General features: G+C 31.9%; 1 protein-coding gene and 1 long non-coding RNA gene across 4 annotated transcripts in view; both read right to left on the bottom strand.

The window, feature by feature from the left end:
* The window catches only part of LOC309661037, an 852613-nt gene that overhangs the window by 456174 nt on the left and 381602 nt on the right, over nt 1-14837 (bottom strand). The window lies entirely within an intron of this gene.
* FAT4 (FAT atypical cadherin 4) overlaps nt 1-14837 on the bottom strand; it is a 171828-nt gene that overhangs the window by 21030 nt on the left and 135961 nt on the right. For all 3 annotated transcript variants that reach the window (XM_082462068.1, XM_082462067.1, XM_082462069.1), the window contains 2 exons: nt 6235-6339; nt 1805-2112 (listed from right to left, as the gene is read on the bottom strand). In XM_082462068.1, the coding sequence (XP_082318194.1) occupies nt 1805-2112; nt 6235-6339 (413 nt within the window). The remainder of the gene's footprint in view (nt 1-1804; nt 2113-6234; nt 6340-14837) is intronic.

Below are 14837 nucleotides of genomic sequence, written 5' to 3'. Positions count from 1 at the left end.
AGCTACAGATATTAACACGAAGTTCAGAAGGAAATGGAAAACAATATAGAATTAAAATAATTCATAAATTTGTACTCCTTTTTCTGTTTTCTCACCTCTCATTATATTCAAATAGCATACATCTAATAATCTAGTAGGGTTCTGAAAGCAACACAATGGATGTGGTGAATGTACCTGATGAAATATCTGAACAGCTAACCTTGACCATGCTGACACAATCATTTGGTCACTTTAGGGTTAATCACTATTCTCTTTTTTTCCATAATTGGAAATAGTTCTGTATTTTAAAGCTGTTTAGATCTTCTTTAATGTAATAAATTAGAGTGAAGGAGAGAAAAGCCATTGTATCTGATGCCAATTCAACATAGATTTATAGTATTCCTGGAAGCAAATGGAGAATTTTGTCCTTTGATAAAGACAACTTGTTATTCATATTTGTCAGAAAAAAAATTAATGTTATAAGGTAGCTTCTGTCTTATAGCTTTATGAAGTTGGTAATTATAGAGCGCACAAAATTTTTGCTTTTAAAGTTAATTATGGATCACAGAAAAAGCTAGCAAAAACATGGTAAAAACATTTTCAATATCGTTTCTGCAAGTTGCTTACGTGTAGTACAACAATAAAAAGTATTCCTGAAGTTTAGTGGCAAAAATACGTCTCTCATATGATTCATTTCATCCGTCTCAGAACTATATAATTACCATATTTTTCATATTTTTCTAGCTTATCATAGAGCCAAGAGGTAAAATTATAATCATTTAGATCCCAGTTTCTTCATTTAAAAAAAATTTCAGAGTATTTATTTTGTTCTTTTGGCTAATTTTTCTTTTAATAGTTGGTTTAATACTTTAACCATTCTATTCCATTTTTAGGGTGAAATAAAAATTTTAAAGAGCAGTTATGGTTTTAAAAGGTCAGCGTTAAAATCCAAAAATATTTAAAAATAGTTTTTGTTACAAATTACTTTTTCCAAAATCTTTGATAGTTGTTGAAGACGGGGGGAACTATGGAGAGAGAGTTGGAATAAAAAAATGAATAAATAAATAAATCCTTCCATTCTATTATTCTGTGTCAAATGTTTTCAAACATTAACTTGGAAAAGATATGACGCATTTCCCTTTATAAAGAAAAATACTTGTTTAATGAACACAAGTGCTAAATATGTACCCTGCTTGTTATGAGAGCCATATAATGAAATGGAATATAATATGGAAATCTTGGATATTACTGAGTTATAATTTTGAGAATATTTTAATAGTCAAAAACCAATATTTCATCCTAACACAATTTCATGTCATAGACCTCACAGATGACAGTATACTGAAGTGCTGGTATAATAAGGATTATTACCTACTATATGGAAATCTGTGTTAAGTATCATCTTTTACCAGTAATTTATTTGTAGAAAAGTTTTCCCTGTTTGTTTTCAAGTCGTTTCTTCAATTTGGTCAAGGATACTTAGAAAAGCAAAGGGGCCATTTTAAGTACTGTTCTGACACAACCTTAAAAATGTGTTCAATATAAGAAATGTATAAAATGGAATGTTTATGCACTAGGGTATTTTCTTTCCTTCATTCCCTTTTTGTTTTTGAGGTGAGTTGTTTTTGAGACAAACAACGCTGTCATGAGCAAAAGAAGAATGTTACCCATTTGCTGCTGTAGTTCATAACAAAATTGGACAAGTAATGAATACATATAACTGAGCTCAATTTGCACCACAATTCATGCTTTAACTTTTCAAGTTTCCAGCCTGATTGACTGGATATTCAATAAAACAAGTTTTAATGTGGAATGAATATCTTACCATTCCTGCCCTCCGGGCAATCACAGTATGAAAATGTCCATCTGACACCTTCTTCATGGTGGTGAGTTTATAGGTACCACTGCCTAAGTTATAAGAGAACCTTAGTCTTTCTTCAGCAATTTCAAGGGCCAAAAACTCAGCCCGGTCCCCTGTCTGGTTGTCATAGTTGTAAAGCAATAAAGCATGACTTTTAATAGTTGCAAATTTGACATAAATATAGTTGTTATTGGGGTCCAAGCTGGGAAATTCCATGTACGATAACTCCTCAAATCCATAACTGTTCAGCTCGCAGTGTTTTCCAAAGACACCTGTAAATGAGAAAATTGACAAACTGACGCATCACGTTCAAGTAAAGTTTTATTAAATGACTTTGATTAAAATATTTTTAAGTTACAATAATGTCATGTTTTAAACAACTTTTTATTACTCTCCAAAGAATACTGTCTAAATTTATTTGAAATAGAAAAAAAAGTGATGATCTCTAAAGCATATAAGAAACGATAAACTGGTGTAATTATTTTTCTTTGGCCAATATGGAAACATATCTAACTATGCCTCATTTTAAAAAATTAGAATTAGTAGAATGGAGTAGGTCTGAAGAGGTTTCTTTTCTGGAAAGCTTTCAATGTGAGTTTGTCAATCTTTTTAAAGTTTAATATGCTGTAATTTTCAACCAAGTTATTTCCTTCATAATAAACAATTCCTGAAAACAATTTTAATTCAATTAAGGATGGTAAATTTTGTTTTGACCTAAAAAAATTAGTCCCTGTGCTTGTGGTATTTTCAAGTCACAAAATTAAGGAAAGGAATATACTGCCTTTAGCGAAGAAAATAACTGTCTTAAGTTTTCATCTCTTTCTTGTTTTATACCCTCTTTGGGTATGATTTACAGCAGCTACTTTGAAACTGCTTTCTGTTTTTCTGAAATCTAGCATTCCCACTTGTTTGTGCTGGTTCTTTTTCAAACTTGAAAAGTGAGTTTTATTGATGTTACAATTCTATGCCAAAATTCTTTTCCCACAAATATTAGTAGGCTGTAGCAAATAATCAGAAAATTAACCCATGCCAACACATCATAATTCTTATTAACTTGCAAAGGTTTCATTCCTTCATTTTGGCTGTACATCTCATGTAAATGCATTAAATTTAGATGCAGGGAATTGTTCTGCTAGAAGAAACCAATGTCATCATTTTACAGAATACTTAAAACTTCTCCAATGTCATAGAACCATGGGAGACAGAGCCAAAATTTAAGGCCAGATCTACTGATTGTCTAGTTGTTTTGACTACACCACATTTTATATCCAAATGTTCTTTAAATTAAAATGGCCTAGAATTTCCTTGTGTCATTTATCTTTCCTTTTTCTGTAAAGTCTTAGATAATATTCATTATAAATGAGTAGGAAATCTATATGATTTCTTTTTAATCATTACCTAAAGTTAACAAAAAGATAAAGGAATTATAGGAATTATATGTATTATATATCATATATATTATATACAGCATATGTTTATATATCATAAATATATCTATCATATAGTATTTATATTTTATATAAAACTTATATTTATATATAATAAATTTTCAAGTTTATATTAAACATATTTTATTATATATATTATTTATATATGCAGAAAGAGTAATCAAAGTTAAATAGAAAGGAAAAATAAAGCATACAAATGAAACACATTATTAGAGAGAAATTTTTACTGTGTGTTCCCTCAGGTCTCTTATGATTAAATTTTAATAAATCTATGAAAATATATTTAAAATTTGAATATAAATATATGTAGAAAGTATATACTGGAAATATGTTCTACATTTTATTTAAATTGACACTGTACTTTCAAAAATGATAATATTTTTATAGAATATATTATCTTTCTAAGGGTTTTTGTTATTGTTTCTAGAGAAATGTAAATTTTTGTCTTTGAAATAATTTTAATGAGGATTTCAAAACTGTCTTCCAAATAGAATGCCATGAAATAAATCTACATAAAGGTTAAAAGAAATTATTTAAATTACTTTAATAAGTAATATTTTGTGTGTGTGTATGAAGTTATACATATATATAAAGTTATAGCTATATAGGTTCTTCTTTATAAAGTCTTAAGCACTTTATGTTTTTTATAAAACATAAGCTGAAAAATAACTAAAAATAAAAAAAAAAATTAGTCCAAAACAGCAAATCTTTCACTGATGAGAAGGGAAATGGTGTAAAAGTTTTTCCAACTTCAGAATTATAGCTAAGATGTTCTGTTATAGGATGCATGTGTAACTACCTCCAGCTATTTGCCTGAGGCATTCCATCTGCCATTTTTTTGTATGTTTCACCCACATTCAATTTGTAAAGGACAACACTTTTTCCTTTTAATTCTATCTCTCTTTTCTCATATCTGTATTGTTTCAAGGTTTTTTGTTCTGTTTTGTTTTCTTTTTAAGGCTTCTATTCCCAACTAACAATGTCTAAGTTTAAATAATGTTTTTTTGCCTTTGCCACTGGAAAGAATAGGGGGGTAAATGCGCTCCGCCGGCTACATGTGATCTGTCTCTATTTTAATTTACATTATTGTGCTAGTCCCCCACCCCTGAGGATCTCTGGTATGGTGAGGAGAAGGTTTATTTGGACACCAAAACACTTCCATCCAACAGGCAATCACTGTTGTATCACCTACAATGCTGCAACAATTTGCTCTTATTTGTTATCAATTATCTATCTTAAATCCTCATATGTACAAATGGAATGCAAAAGAATCTCTAAAAATGTAAAAACTTTTGGTTCATTCACTTGAAAATAATTTTCCACTTTCCACTCCGATCCCCTTATCTTTCCTTCCAAAACACAAGTTAAAACCATGAAACTTGATTGTGGTTATCGGTCGAAAGCAGCACCCTTTATTTAAAATGGATAACCAAGGACCTACTGTATAGCACAGGGAACTCTGCTCAATATAATGTAACAACCTAAATGGGAAAGGAATTTGAAAAAAGACCAGATACATGTATATGTATAACTGAATCACTTTGCTATACACCTGAAACTAACACCACATTGTTAATCAACTATACTACAATATAAAATAAAAAGTTAAAAAAAACAGAGATAATTGAAAGAAAGACGTCTTAGGAGATCTAACATTTTGGTTATTTCGACCTTGATCTACCTTTTACTGCTTCGAGGGTATTGTTGGTGAGAATCTGAAGAAGTTTTAAAAAAGAGGGGTACTGTGAATATCATCCTGGACTGAAAATAAAATTGTGTTTTAGTCAATATATCATTTTGGGGTTGTTTTGTTTTGTTTTCTCTGTTTGACTGTAGACGAAGCCCTCAATTTCTGGGCCTCGGAACCATTGCTAAAATACAAGGCTCACAATTAGATATTTTTACATTCTGTTTTTCTTTATCATTCTTTTGATATTGTGCTTTAGAAAAACAAAACTAGATAGTCATAGAATTACTTGAAAATGAATTAATGTTACATTTACTGGTTACTAGAAACCTGAAATTCTTTTTAAGTTCTATTCTCTACTATACATTGAGATTCACTTTTCAGGTCCATGTAGCACTGTAATAAATATATTCAAGGAAAGACTAGAAAAAAATCCTTCTCCTCTCATGCTTATGGAGAATGACAGAGTCTCTAACTACTGCAGGGCCTCTGGAGACGAATACTATATTGTAGGGTAAAGCAGTTTTTAAATAAATGGAATAATCACCAACCTATGAAACAAACCAAGTTAAAATAAAAGCTTCCTGCAAAGCTGTTCTCATAGTTCTTGGCTGTCCCAGTGTAGGGTAACATTTGGGTGAGACCTGGAAGGAATCTTTTAATTCATTCCACTATGATGAATAAATATGCATGCATATGAAAAAATTCTTTTAACAATTTTCTTCCTTAACAGAACACATCATTCTGAATTTTGATTATTTTAATTTTGACACTATCTACAAAGCCTATATGAAAACTGCATGTCAAGTTACCAAATCCTTCTAACTGAAGTGGTTGAATTAATGCAAAAAAACAAAAGTAAAGAAGCAAAAGCAAAACAAAACAAAAACGCTTTGACTAGTCTTAAAGATTTTAGTAGAAAGTGATGTCAAATAGCTCTTAAAGGATTTTTCATTTGATAGGTTCTAGGCTAAAAAAAGGCATACACAAGTTTTTGAGAGGAAATGTCCTGAGGAGACAACATCAAATTTAATTATCTTTGGTTGATTATTTTCTAGTAATGATCAAAACAATATATTCAATGGAATTTCCATAATTAACTTAGAAAATATTAAGCCTTTGAGATTTTATTTTGCTAAAATCTCTTGTGTAAAATGACTAACATTTTCTTAGTCACTCCAAGATACAATAAAACAAAATTGCTAAACTGTGCACCAAAATAGATTGATATTTTATATCAACCACTAAGTTTTACTCACCAAATGGACAATGGCAGTAGTATGACTCCACACCACTTTGACAGGAACCACCATTAAAGCAGGGGTTGCATTCACAGTAATTGACTGGAGATTCACACATTTTCCCTGAAAAGCATCAGACTCATTAAAAAAACCCTTACATAAATATATTAACACCATTACTGCATGACCATATGTAATAGTCTATCCTGAGAGAGCCTATCTTTGTAGAAAAGAAATACAAGAACATTTTACTTGACATGAGGACATAGGAATATTATATCCGAGTTCAAAGTCTTATTCAGTTGTCCTATTGTAAAGTTATGCATTATAATATTTAGGAAGTAATTTACATAATCATCTTGGAAGGAACTACTGTTTTCAGGGAAATCACAAATGGTGAACATATTTAAATGTTTTCACTGAATTTATTTTCTCTTGTCGATGCCAATTTTTTCATGTATTATAACTGGAGAGTTGAAACTTCTGCAATATAATTTTCGCCATCGAGATTTCCTTAACTCAGATTTCTCAAAGGTAATAATGAATCTCATTTAGCTTATTTGCCAAATTACAATCCTTTCACTCTCAAGAAATATTCCTTAACTTTGACTTACCTGTTGTAAAGTAGAATAGGAAATAAAAAGACACATCAAACACATTTTCAAATACTTATGAAAATTTATTCTTGACTATAGATTATGTATTCTCTGTCTTTCTTCTAAACCAATAATACCTACCCTGCCTATATTTCAGTGTATAAAGACTTCTCATACATCATCTTGTTCATTGAATCTGTTAATATTGACTGAGTGCCTATTATGGGCCAGGCATGCTAGAAGATGAAGGTCTGACAGTTAAAAAGCAGACAAGTGTCTTTACATGGTGTCTCCACTTTAGTGGGGGAAATTGATCCACACAACAGAAAACATATTTCACAGATGGCAGAGAAGAAGCCTTTGGAGGGTAATCTCTTGCCTAAGAAATTATAAAACTATGGTACAGACCATTGTAACTCCGTTCCCATATCCAGGTTTCAGACAGCTATAATTGAATAATTAATCACTTAGTAGGCAAAACTTAGGGTATAAGGCCAGTCTCATCTGTGTTTTGTTATCGTTGTGATGTTGTGTGGTTTTTATGCAAATGTAACTTTGTTCTAATATCACTGTTCTATAATAAATATTTTAATAATTTAACATATTTGTTAGAATAGTTTTTAGTTTTCTAATTTGAGGAAATAATGATATTTCTTAATTTCCTAAGAAATTAAGACATTTCTTAGAGTTCTTAATTTCCATTCATTGACAGGAGGGAGAGTTTATTTCTGTAAAGCTATTACCTACTTCCCAGCATGACTGCACTAATGCCTTTATTCAATGTCTCATGAAAGGGCGTAAGTTTTATCTGCACAACTAGACCATGTTGTGCATAGATAACCCATTTCATCATAATAACTATGCTTGAAACACAGTCAAAGTTTTTGTTTAATTTAGTTCTGCTTTTGTGGCTTGATTTTGTAGCCACTCTTGCTGGTTTGTTTGAAATTATAAGTGTGAGTCAGATCTCATGACTCTGCTAACTGAACATGATTCTCTACATCATAGGGTCATAAACACAAAATTTTTTCCTTTATAAATAAAATTGGGAATCTCCTTACAAGGCAAAACAGTACAATTTCAGAATACCTTTCTATTCTAAGGGGAAATAATGAAAATAAACAAGTTAACAATCTAGAAGCACAGAAATTAAGTTTTAAGTACTTTAGCAATGAGTCATACTGGAGAAACAGGCAGGACAAATTTATTCTAAGCCCATACAAACTATCACACCAGAGAGATGCTGTGCCATGGAGAGCTCTCTTCTCTGGTGTTTTCTAACTGGATTTGTGACAGATTGTTCTAGAGAAGTGTACTTTTTTCCCCTTAATACAATACTGATACCGCTCAATAGAGAATGAAATAAGACCTATTGACTATACTATTGATTATTTACCTAGTATCAGGAAAGTCACATCCCAGTCCTTCCATTTTTTCCACTGTAAGATTATGCATAATTTCACATGTGCCGTTGTACTAAGTAAGGTTTTATTTTCTTCTTTTCCTTTCTTTTTTTGAAAATTTCTTTTAGAGTTGTGTTAAAAGTAGCATGCATTAAGGATATAGACTAATATTCTTTACAGGTATGGTCAGTATAACCTTCATGTTGTGAACACATCATATATGTAGGTTACAAAATCACAAACTTCACTTCTTGAAGACTGGAAATGAGGAACAAAGGCTAATCAGCTTAGCGGGTGTGGTCATGTACACTTACTCAACTTTTTGGACATATGTGCTCTCCAAGAACAATGTATGACTATAAAAACCCAAATCATTGATCCTGTAAATCTCCACTCTCTACTTTTTTGAATCTTGTTGGAAAAGACCACCTTGAGTCTTGGTTTCTACAGCAATAACAACAAAGAAATTTAGGGTTTTTTAAAAATAATTATATAAAATGGTTATTTTATTTACCCCTTACAAAATAAGATTTTAACACAGACATCTGAATTTAATTCAAACACAAACTATGAGCTATTTCAGTTAGTCCAAAGCAAGAGGTGGAAAGAAATCCAAAAATAAATACGACTTACTCATGTGTTAAAACATACACTGACTACATAAATAGAAGCAGCTACAAACTGAGAAAATATTAGTTTGAGAATGAACTTCTTTTAAGGAGAAAGAAAATTCAATCTTTCATTTGACATTCTATTTTAAGCCTGAGTTTTATCTTCATATTTGTCAAAAATTTAAGAAATGAATTTTCTAGGGGTTACGCAAATGAATTTATTGTTGAGTTTGGGTAAAATAGTCTTATTTGTTGTTGTTAGAGTATGTAAATTATTTACCATTCAAAACTTTAGTTTGAGTACTCCATTTGTTGAGTAATATTTTTATTTTACAATTAGTAAATTTCAAAGAGGTTGCCGTACTATATTCCAAGATACAGTTTGAAAACTCAATGTTGCAATTTAAGTTATTATTAAAAGAACATTTTTTCTACATGTGAGGGAAAGATGTCATAATTTTACTTAGAATCAAAAAGCCTTTAAATGCGTATTTCTAGGGTTTGGAAAGTTTATGCTCTATTACCCAGTTAGAAGTCAGCAACAAATTCTGTATTGTTCTGCATACATCTATGTTAATGGCATAATGATTATCAGAGAATGCAGCAGTTTGAATTACTCTAACATGCTTCTGCTACAAACAATCTGATGTGTTGGAGCACCGTGAAACAAAATTTTGCATCATTAACTTAATTAATGCTGCAAGTCAGTTAACAATATTTGTCAGTGCCTTGAGGCTTGGAAGTATGCTGATAGGGCTTGCACAGAGAAAGGCATTTATGTCTCCTGAACTCAAGGAGCCTTTTTCTATTAAGATATGTTAACTGTCAGAGCAGCTGTTTAGAGGAATAAAGTGACCTCATTGCTTTGACATTCATCAATTAATGGTGTTGATATACATTATTTATTATAGATAGAGATGTGCTTTTGGAAGTGTAAGCTCCTAGCACATGGAGAATGGGAATTGTTGAAGATGAAAGTGAATGCATAATAGGAGGCCAAGGTAAATCCAGACTTTTCAAGATTACAGTTTAAACTTACAGGAGAAATTTAGCATGTGTCTTCATGTTCTGGGGCAGAAGGTGTGATGAAGTGTTGAACATAAATCGAATCTGATGTGATCATCTATGATCTTTTCGACAAGGATATATATTCAAGTTTCACTCATTGCAATAGCACATTTTAATGTTAAGTTAGGTATAATTGTGCTAAATTTATTCTTGCCAGTTAAATTCAGCCACCCTATGGGGATATGATGATTTCTGATATCCCATAGTTTGTGTAGGCTTCAATTTAATATCTTAGATCATATATATGTTAGATCACTACAAGTAATACTTTTGAATCTCTTGTGTTTTTACACAGAGGAGAAGGAAGACCATGTGGAACTAACAAAGTTCATTTGATATCTAAATTGATCATTTTATTAGCAAATATAATTCCATAATACATACACGCTATATATTCTGAATGTTTATGCTTATAGGCTTTTTTATTATTTTAATAGAAAGTAGCTGTTTTTTGCATGCTATGTAAATGAAAGGCACTATGAAGATAGCTCATCTAAATATCCTGATCAATTAGCATTATGGTTTTTCACATGGAAACAAAGCAAAAATATTATGCTTAAATAAGGGTTGCTAGTAATAAAACCAAAAACAAAACAAAAAAAACGGTCTTACCTTCGTATTTTAAAACACACACAAATACGATCTCAATGAGACTACAAATGATTATATATAATGATACACATAATAGCTACGATAAGCTTACAAATACACGCTTATTTTCCACAGAAATAAGAAGCTTTTAAGCTACTAGAACCTGTTATTAATGCTTTAATAAGTTAATGTATCATTTGAGGCAAACTGTGTAATTCCACTCTTGGAAATAAAATTTGTTTATATTCTTTGGTTTCCTGGTCACATGATCATTTACAACATTAATATATGACTGCTGAGATTTTAAAAGAATGACTCTTAGTTACAACTCCCATCTTCGTGAAAGCAAATGTTTGCCAAGTTTCTTGGTAAAATTACTATGCACAACCTGTAAATAACTTTACGGGCCTTTTTATACTGTCAAGTGACATAAAAGTGATGAATGGACAAATCTCACCCTCCCCTGAAATACTGGGACTTACTAGAGAGCACAGGAAAACTTCTCCTTGTGGGAATACACTCCTGGCATTACTACAAATAGCACACCTAAAATGCATCCAGATGTGTGAAAGTGAACAGGCAAGGTTAAAGGTGCTATGAACTAATTCTGTTATGAGAGACCAGGATTTAGAAATAAGTTCCATATACCTGCTGCCCTTTATAACACCATTCATTACTCTGAAGGATTTAATGCAGGGTGTACTGCAAACAGAAAACCTGGGAGCAGGAAGACAGATGCTGTGTGGTTACTGACTATATAATTGTGCTTTCTAATTAGTGTTCTATTAAACGCAAGGAATTTTCATTTGTATAGGAAAAGAAATATTAGATTTGTAGTTATTAGGCTGATGTTTTCCTCCAGGGTTCCCTGAACTTCTGAGGCACGAATAATATGGAAGATATTTTCTTTCAGTTTACTGGGGCACGTCGACAGTTGATGCAATTTCTTATACTATTAAACTTTGTGAAAATCTAGACATTAATTTTTCACATGTTCTAGACTATATTAAAATTTATTCATCTTTTCTAATATACTCTACATATAGCTAATCAAAGCTTCATTTAGTGCTATTAATATAAAATTAAATTATAGGAAAATGTTCCTAACAGTGAAACATGAAGTGATTATAACGGAAAATGAAGTCTCAGTATTTTCTTTCTCAATCTCTTTTTGGTTCTTTTTCTAGTAACTAAGAAAAACCCACCCAAAATACAAGTTATACAAACAAATTAGTTTTCTCTAAAGTCATTAAATAAAAAATATTCTTATTCCATATTTATTATGTGACCCTATAGCCACAAACTTGAAAATAAACTTAAAAAAATAAATATATCAGGAATATGGTAGCAATATGATAATAACTATATCTCTTCATATCTTTTTGTTGTAATCATTCCATAATTTTCATTTTTCTACTTGCATCCTTACAGGATGTTCTCCACAAAGATTCCCTGTTGAGCTAATATTTAACCACTCTCTGTGGGGTATTCTTAGGATAAACCTCTCAACTTGCATCAATTCATAAACACTCATCTAATCTTTAGCACAATCTCTAGCTTCACATGAAATATTCAGTAGTGTGTGTGCGTGTGCATGTGTGTGTGTGTGTGTGTGATGGGGGGCCAGCGGCTGAGAATTATTTTAATCAGAAAGTTTATATACTCTCACAGCTCCAATTTGTAATGCCACCGACTTTAAAAATCACTGAAAAAAAATGCAGTGAAAGTCCACAATAGTAAATAGAGTATAAAATATAGGTGCTTTGAAATAATTCTGATGATCCAAAAAAATCTGAATACAATACATACAGACTTTGAAGAAGGCTTCACTAAGGCACTAATACTTAATGTTAACAGAAGTAAAATCTAGCCAGAATGAATATTTAAAAATTCATTCTGTGAGGCACACTTGTGATTAACTATGAATTTTGTCTTATGACTTATTAGCTGTGATTGGTTCTTTAAGATGTTTTGGTGCATTAGTTCCACCTTCCTGAGTCAGGTTACCCGGTAAAGACTAGCTGGAAAAAAGTAACTCAAAATGATACTTGAGGGATTACCTTTCCAAAGAACATTAAACATTTACAGACATTTAAACAATGCATTCCTAATTTAGTGTGTGGGTTAACAATTTGTCAGCATGGTTTTTCATATACTGTTTTCTGCAAAACAAAGCAAAGAAATAAAACTATCAGAATTTAATTATCTGCTAGTTTTACTGGATGGACTTTGCATATAGAGTTTGGAAACAAAGAATAACGTTAATTTAAAAATGTAAGATTTATATGAAGCATTCAATTATATGTTTGCTTATATCATTCCTGATCAATTGGATTATCTCCAATTATGCAAACAGGGACTAAAGTGAGCTCTGAGGAGGGACCGCATGTAAAATTAATACATTACTTCAAATGATGTTCCTTAGAGAAAGAGGTTATGATCTCGTTTTTGGCAGCTCTGGGCCTAGAGTCACCAGAGTGTAGGCTCAGCTTCCTACAACATAAAATAGAAGCAATAGGAGGATCTTTCTACGTCAGATATTCTCTGCTGACGCTCAGCTCCATTCCATCTTACTGTATTGCAGGGACTGCAAGTTGGAAAACTATCACTTTTCCAGACTCCCTCCCAGCAGGACTCAGGTTTAGCTTCTGCCAGTGGGTGAGAGTTGAATGATATCTGAAGGGTGAAAGCAAAGCAGGGACTGTTCTCCTGGGAATCACTCACTGCAGCACTTCAGTGATGATTAGCAGCTGTTTCTGGAAATACCTGCAATGTCTTTATTGCTGACGTTATGGGTGAATTTTCCTGACCTTCACTCTTATCCAGTTTGAGCATTCCAATACCTGTCTCATAGGCTTTTTGTGCGGTTTAAGTAGAATCATGGAAAAAAATTCTTAGAAGATATCACAGGCCCACTAGCAATACTCTCTAGCAAATGCAGATCAAAGTGTGATGAGACATGACAGGCATATAAAGAACAGAGTAAAGCTTAGAGTCAAAACTCAGATCACTTTCTGTGCCATGCTGGAGGCAAGTTATTTCATCTCCAATCCCTCTCAGATCCAAATTGTTTTGTTTTTAAATGGGAATGATAAAAATATTCATTTAATAGAGCTGTGAGAAGAACTGAATAAATAAGTGAATAACAATGTCTGTGATGCAAGGAGCTTTAAGCAGTGTTTTAAACAGTCACCCGATAAATGTTATTAATATTTCATGATGAAAGAAGAGTATGCTTAAAAGTTTCAACAACTACATTTAGAAAAGGATGCGGTGTATGTTTAAATAACATGAAACAAATAAAGAAACAAACAACAGAGAAGTGAAGTGAAAGGGCTAGTTCTGTGTCCCTTCATGCAGTAACATTTATGCTGAGATCATCATAGGGTGCCTTGCTAACATACTTTCCCTCTTCCCCATCTACTACCCAATGCAGTCACACTTTCTTCATTCCAGAACTAAGCGTAAACTCACTCTAAGTGTGAATCAGTGTATTATACTAAAATGGGACAAATAAGTAATCTTTATTGTTGAATTCCCAACAGAGGAAGTAATGGGGGGGGGCGTTGGGGGTGGGGGGAGAAGGGTGTGAAAGAGTGAGGAAGGTTTTCTAGAAACCCTGAACTCATAACATGTATGTAAGCCTGTTATTCATGATCCTACAAGTACAACTCTGGTAAGACTCAGACTTACCTTGTGCCACTGAGGCTTGTCTTTATAGAAATCCTATGGCATACCTCTACATCTACAATTATACTAACACTACTACTAACGCTACTAATCAGCATTGCTACTTATTGAAAGCTGGGCTCTGTGCTAGGTGTTTTAAAAACATTATTTTTACTCATTACAACAACCCTAAAAGATAAGTGAGTATGATTATTCCCATTTTACAGATGGGGGAGTTGAAGGTCAGCAAGCTAAGGTGACTTCTCAAAAGCTATAGCTAAATCAAGTTCTGTCAAATCCCTTGATTCTTTCATTCATATGTTTGCTGCCCCTTTTTCCTTTACATTTCAAGGACATTATTTTGTAGAAGGCAAAGTTTATGAGATCTGCTTTGGCTTATTCAAACTTGCTTTATATCATCACCAACCAAGCAATTCAATTCTCCAAATATAAAACTATAAGTATACACATGATGGGCATCATTTTAAAATATGATATCCAAATACATTTTCTGAAAAACTTCTTTTAAAATAGTATTCTGCAAAACATCTACCACATTTTAAAAAATATATCCTGGTTTTACCTATTTCACTACACTTTAAATTGTGTTCATAAACACTACAAGGCAACCCAATGTAATATATATGCTCTAAAAATGTATACTGTGCAAATTACAGCAGAGA

This window comes from Balaenoptera physalus (genome assembly GCF_965194825.1).
Source record: "Balaenoptera physalus genome assembly, chromosome: 5".
NCBI lineage: Eukaryota > Metazoa > Chordata > Mammalia > Artiodactyla > Balaenopteridae > Balaenoptera > Balaenoptera physalus.
The sequence above is the reverse complement of the archived record's forward strand: the minus strand, read 5'-3'. Positions and strand labels throughout refer to the sequence as shown.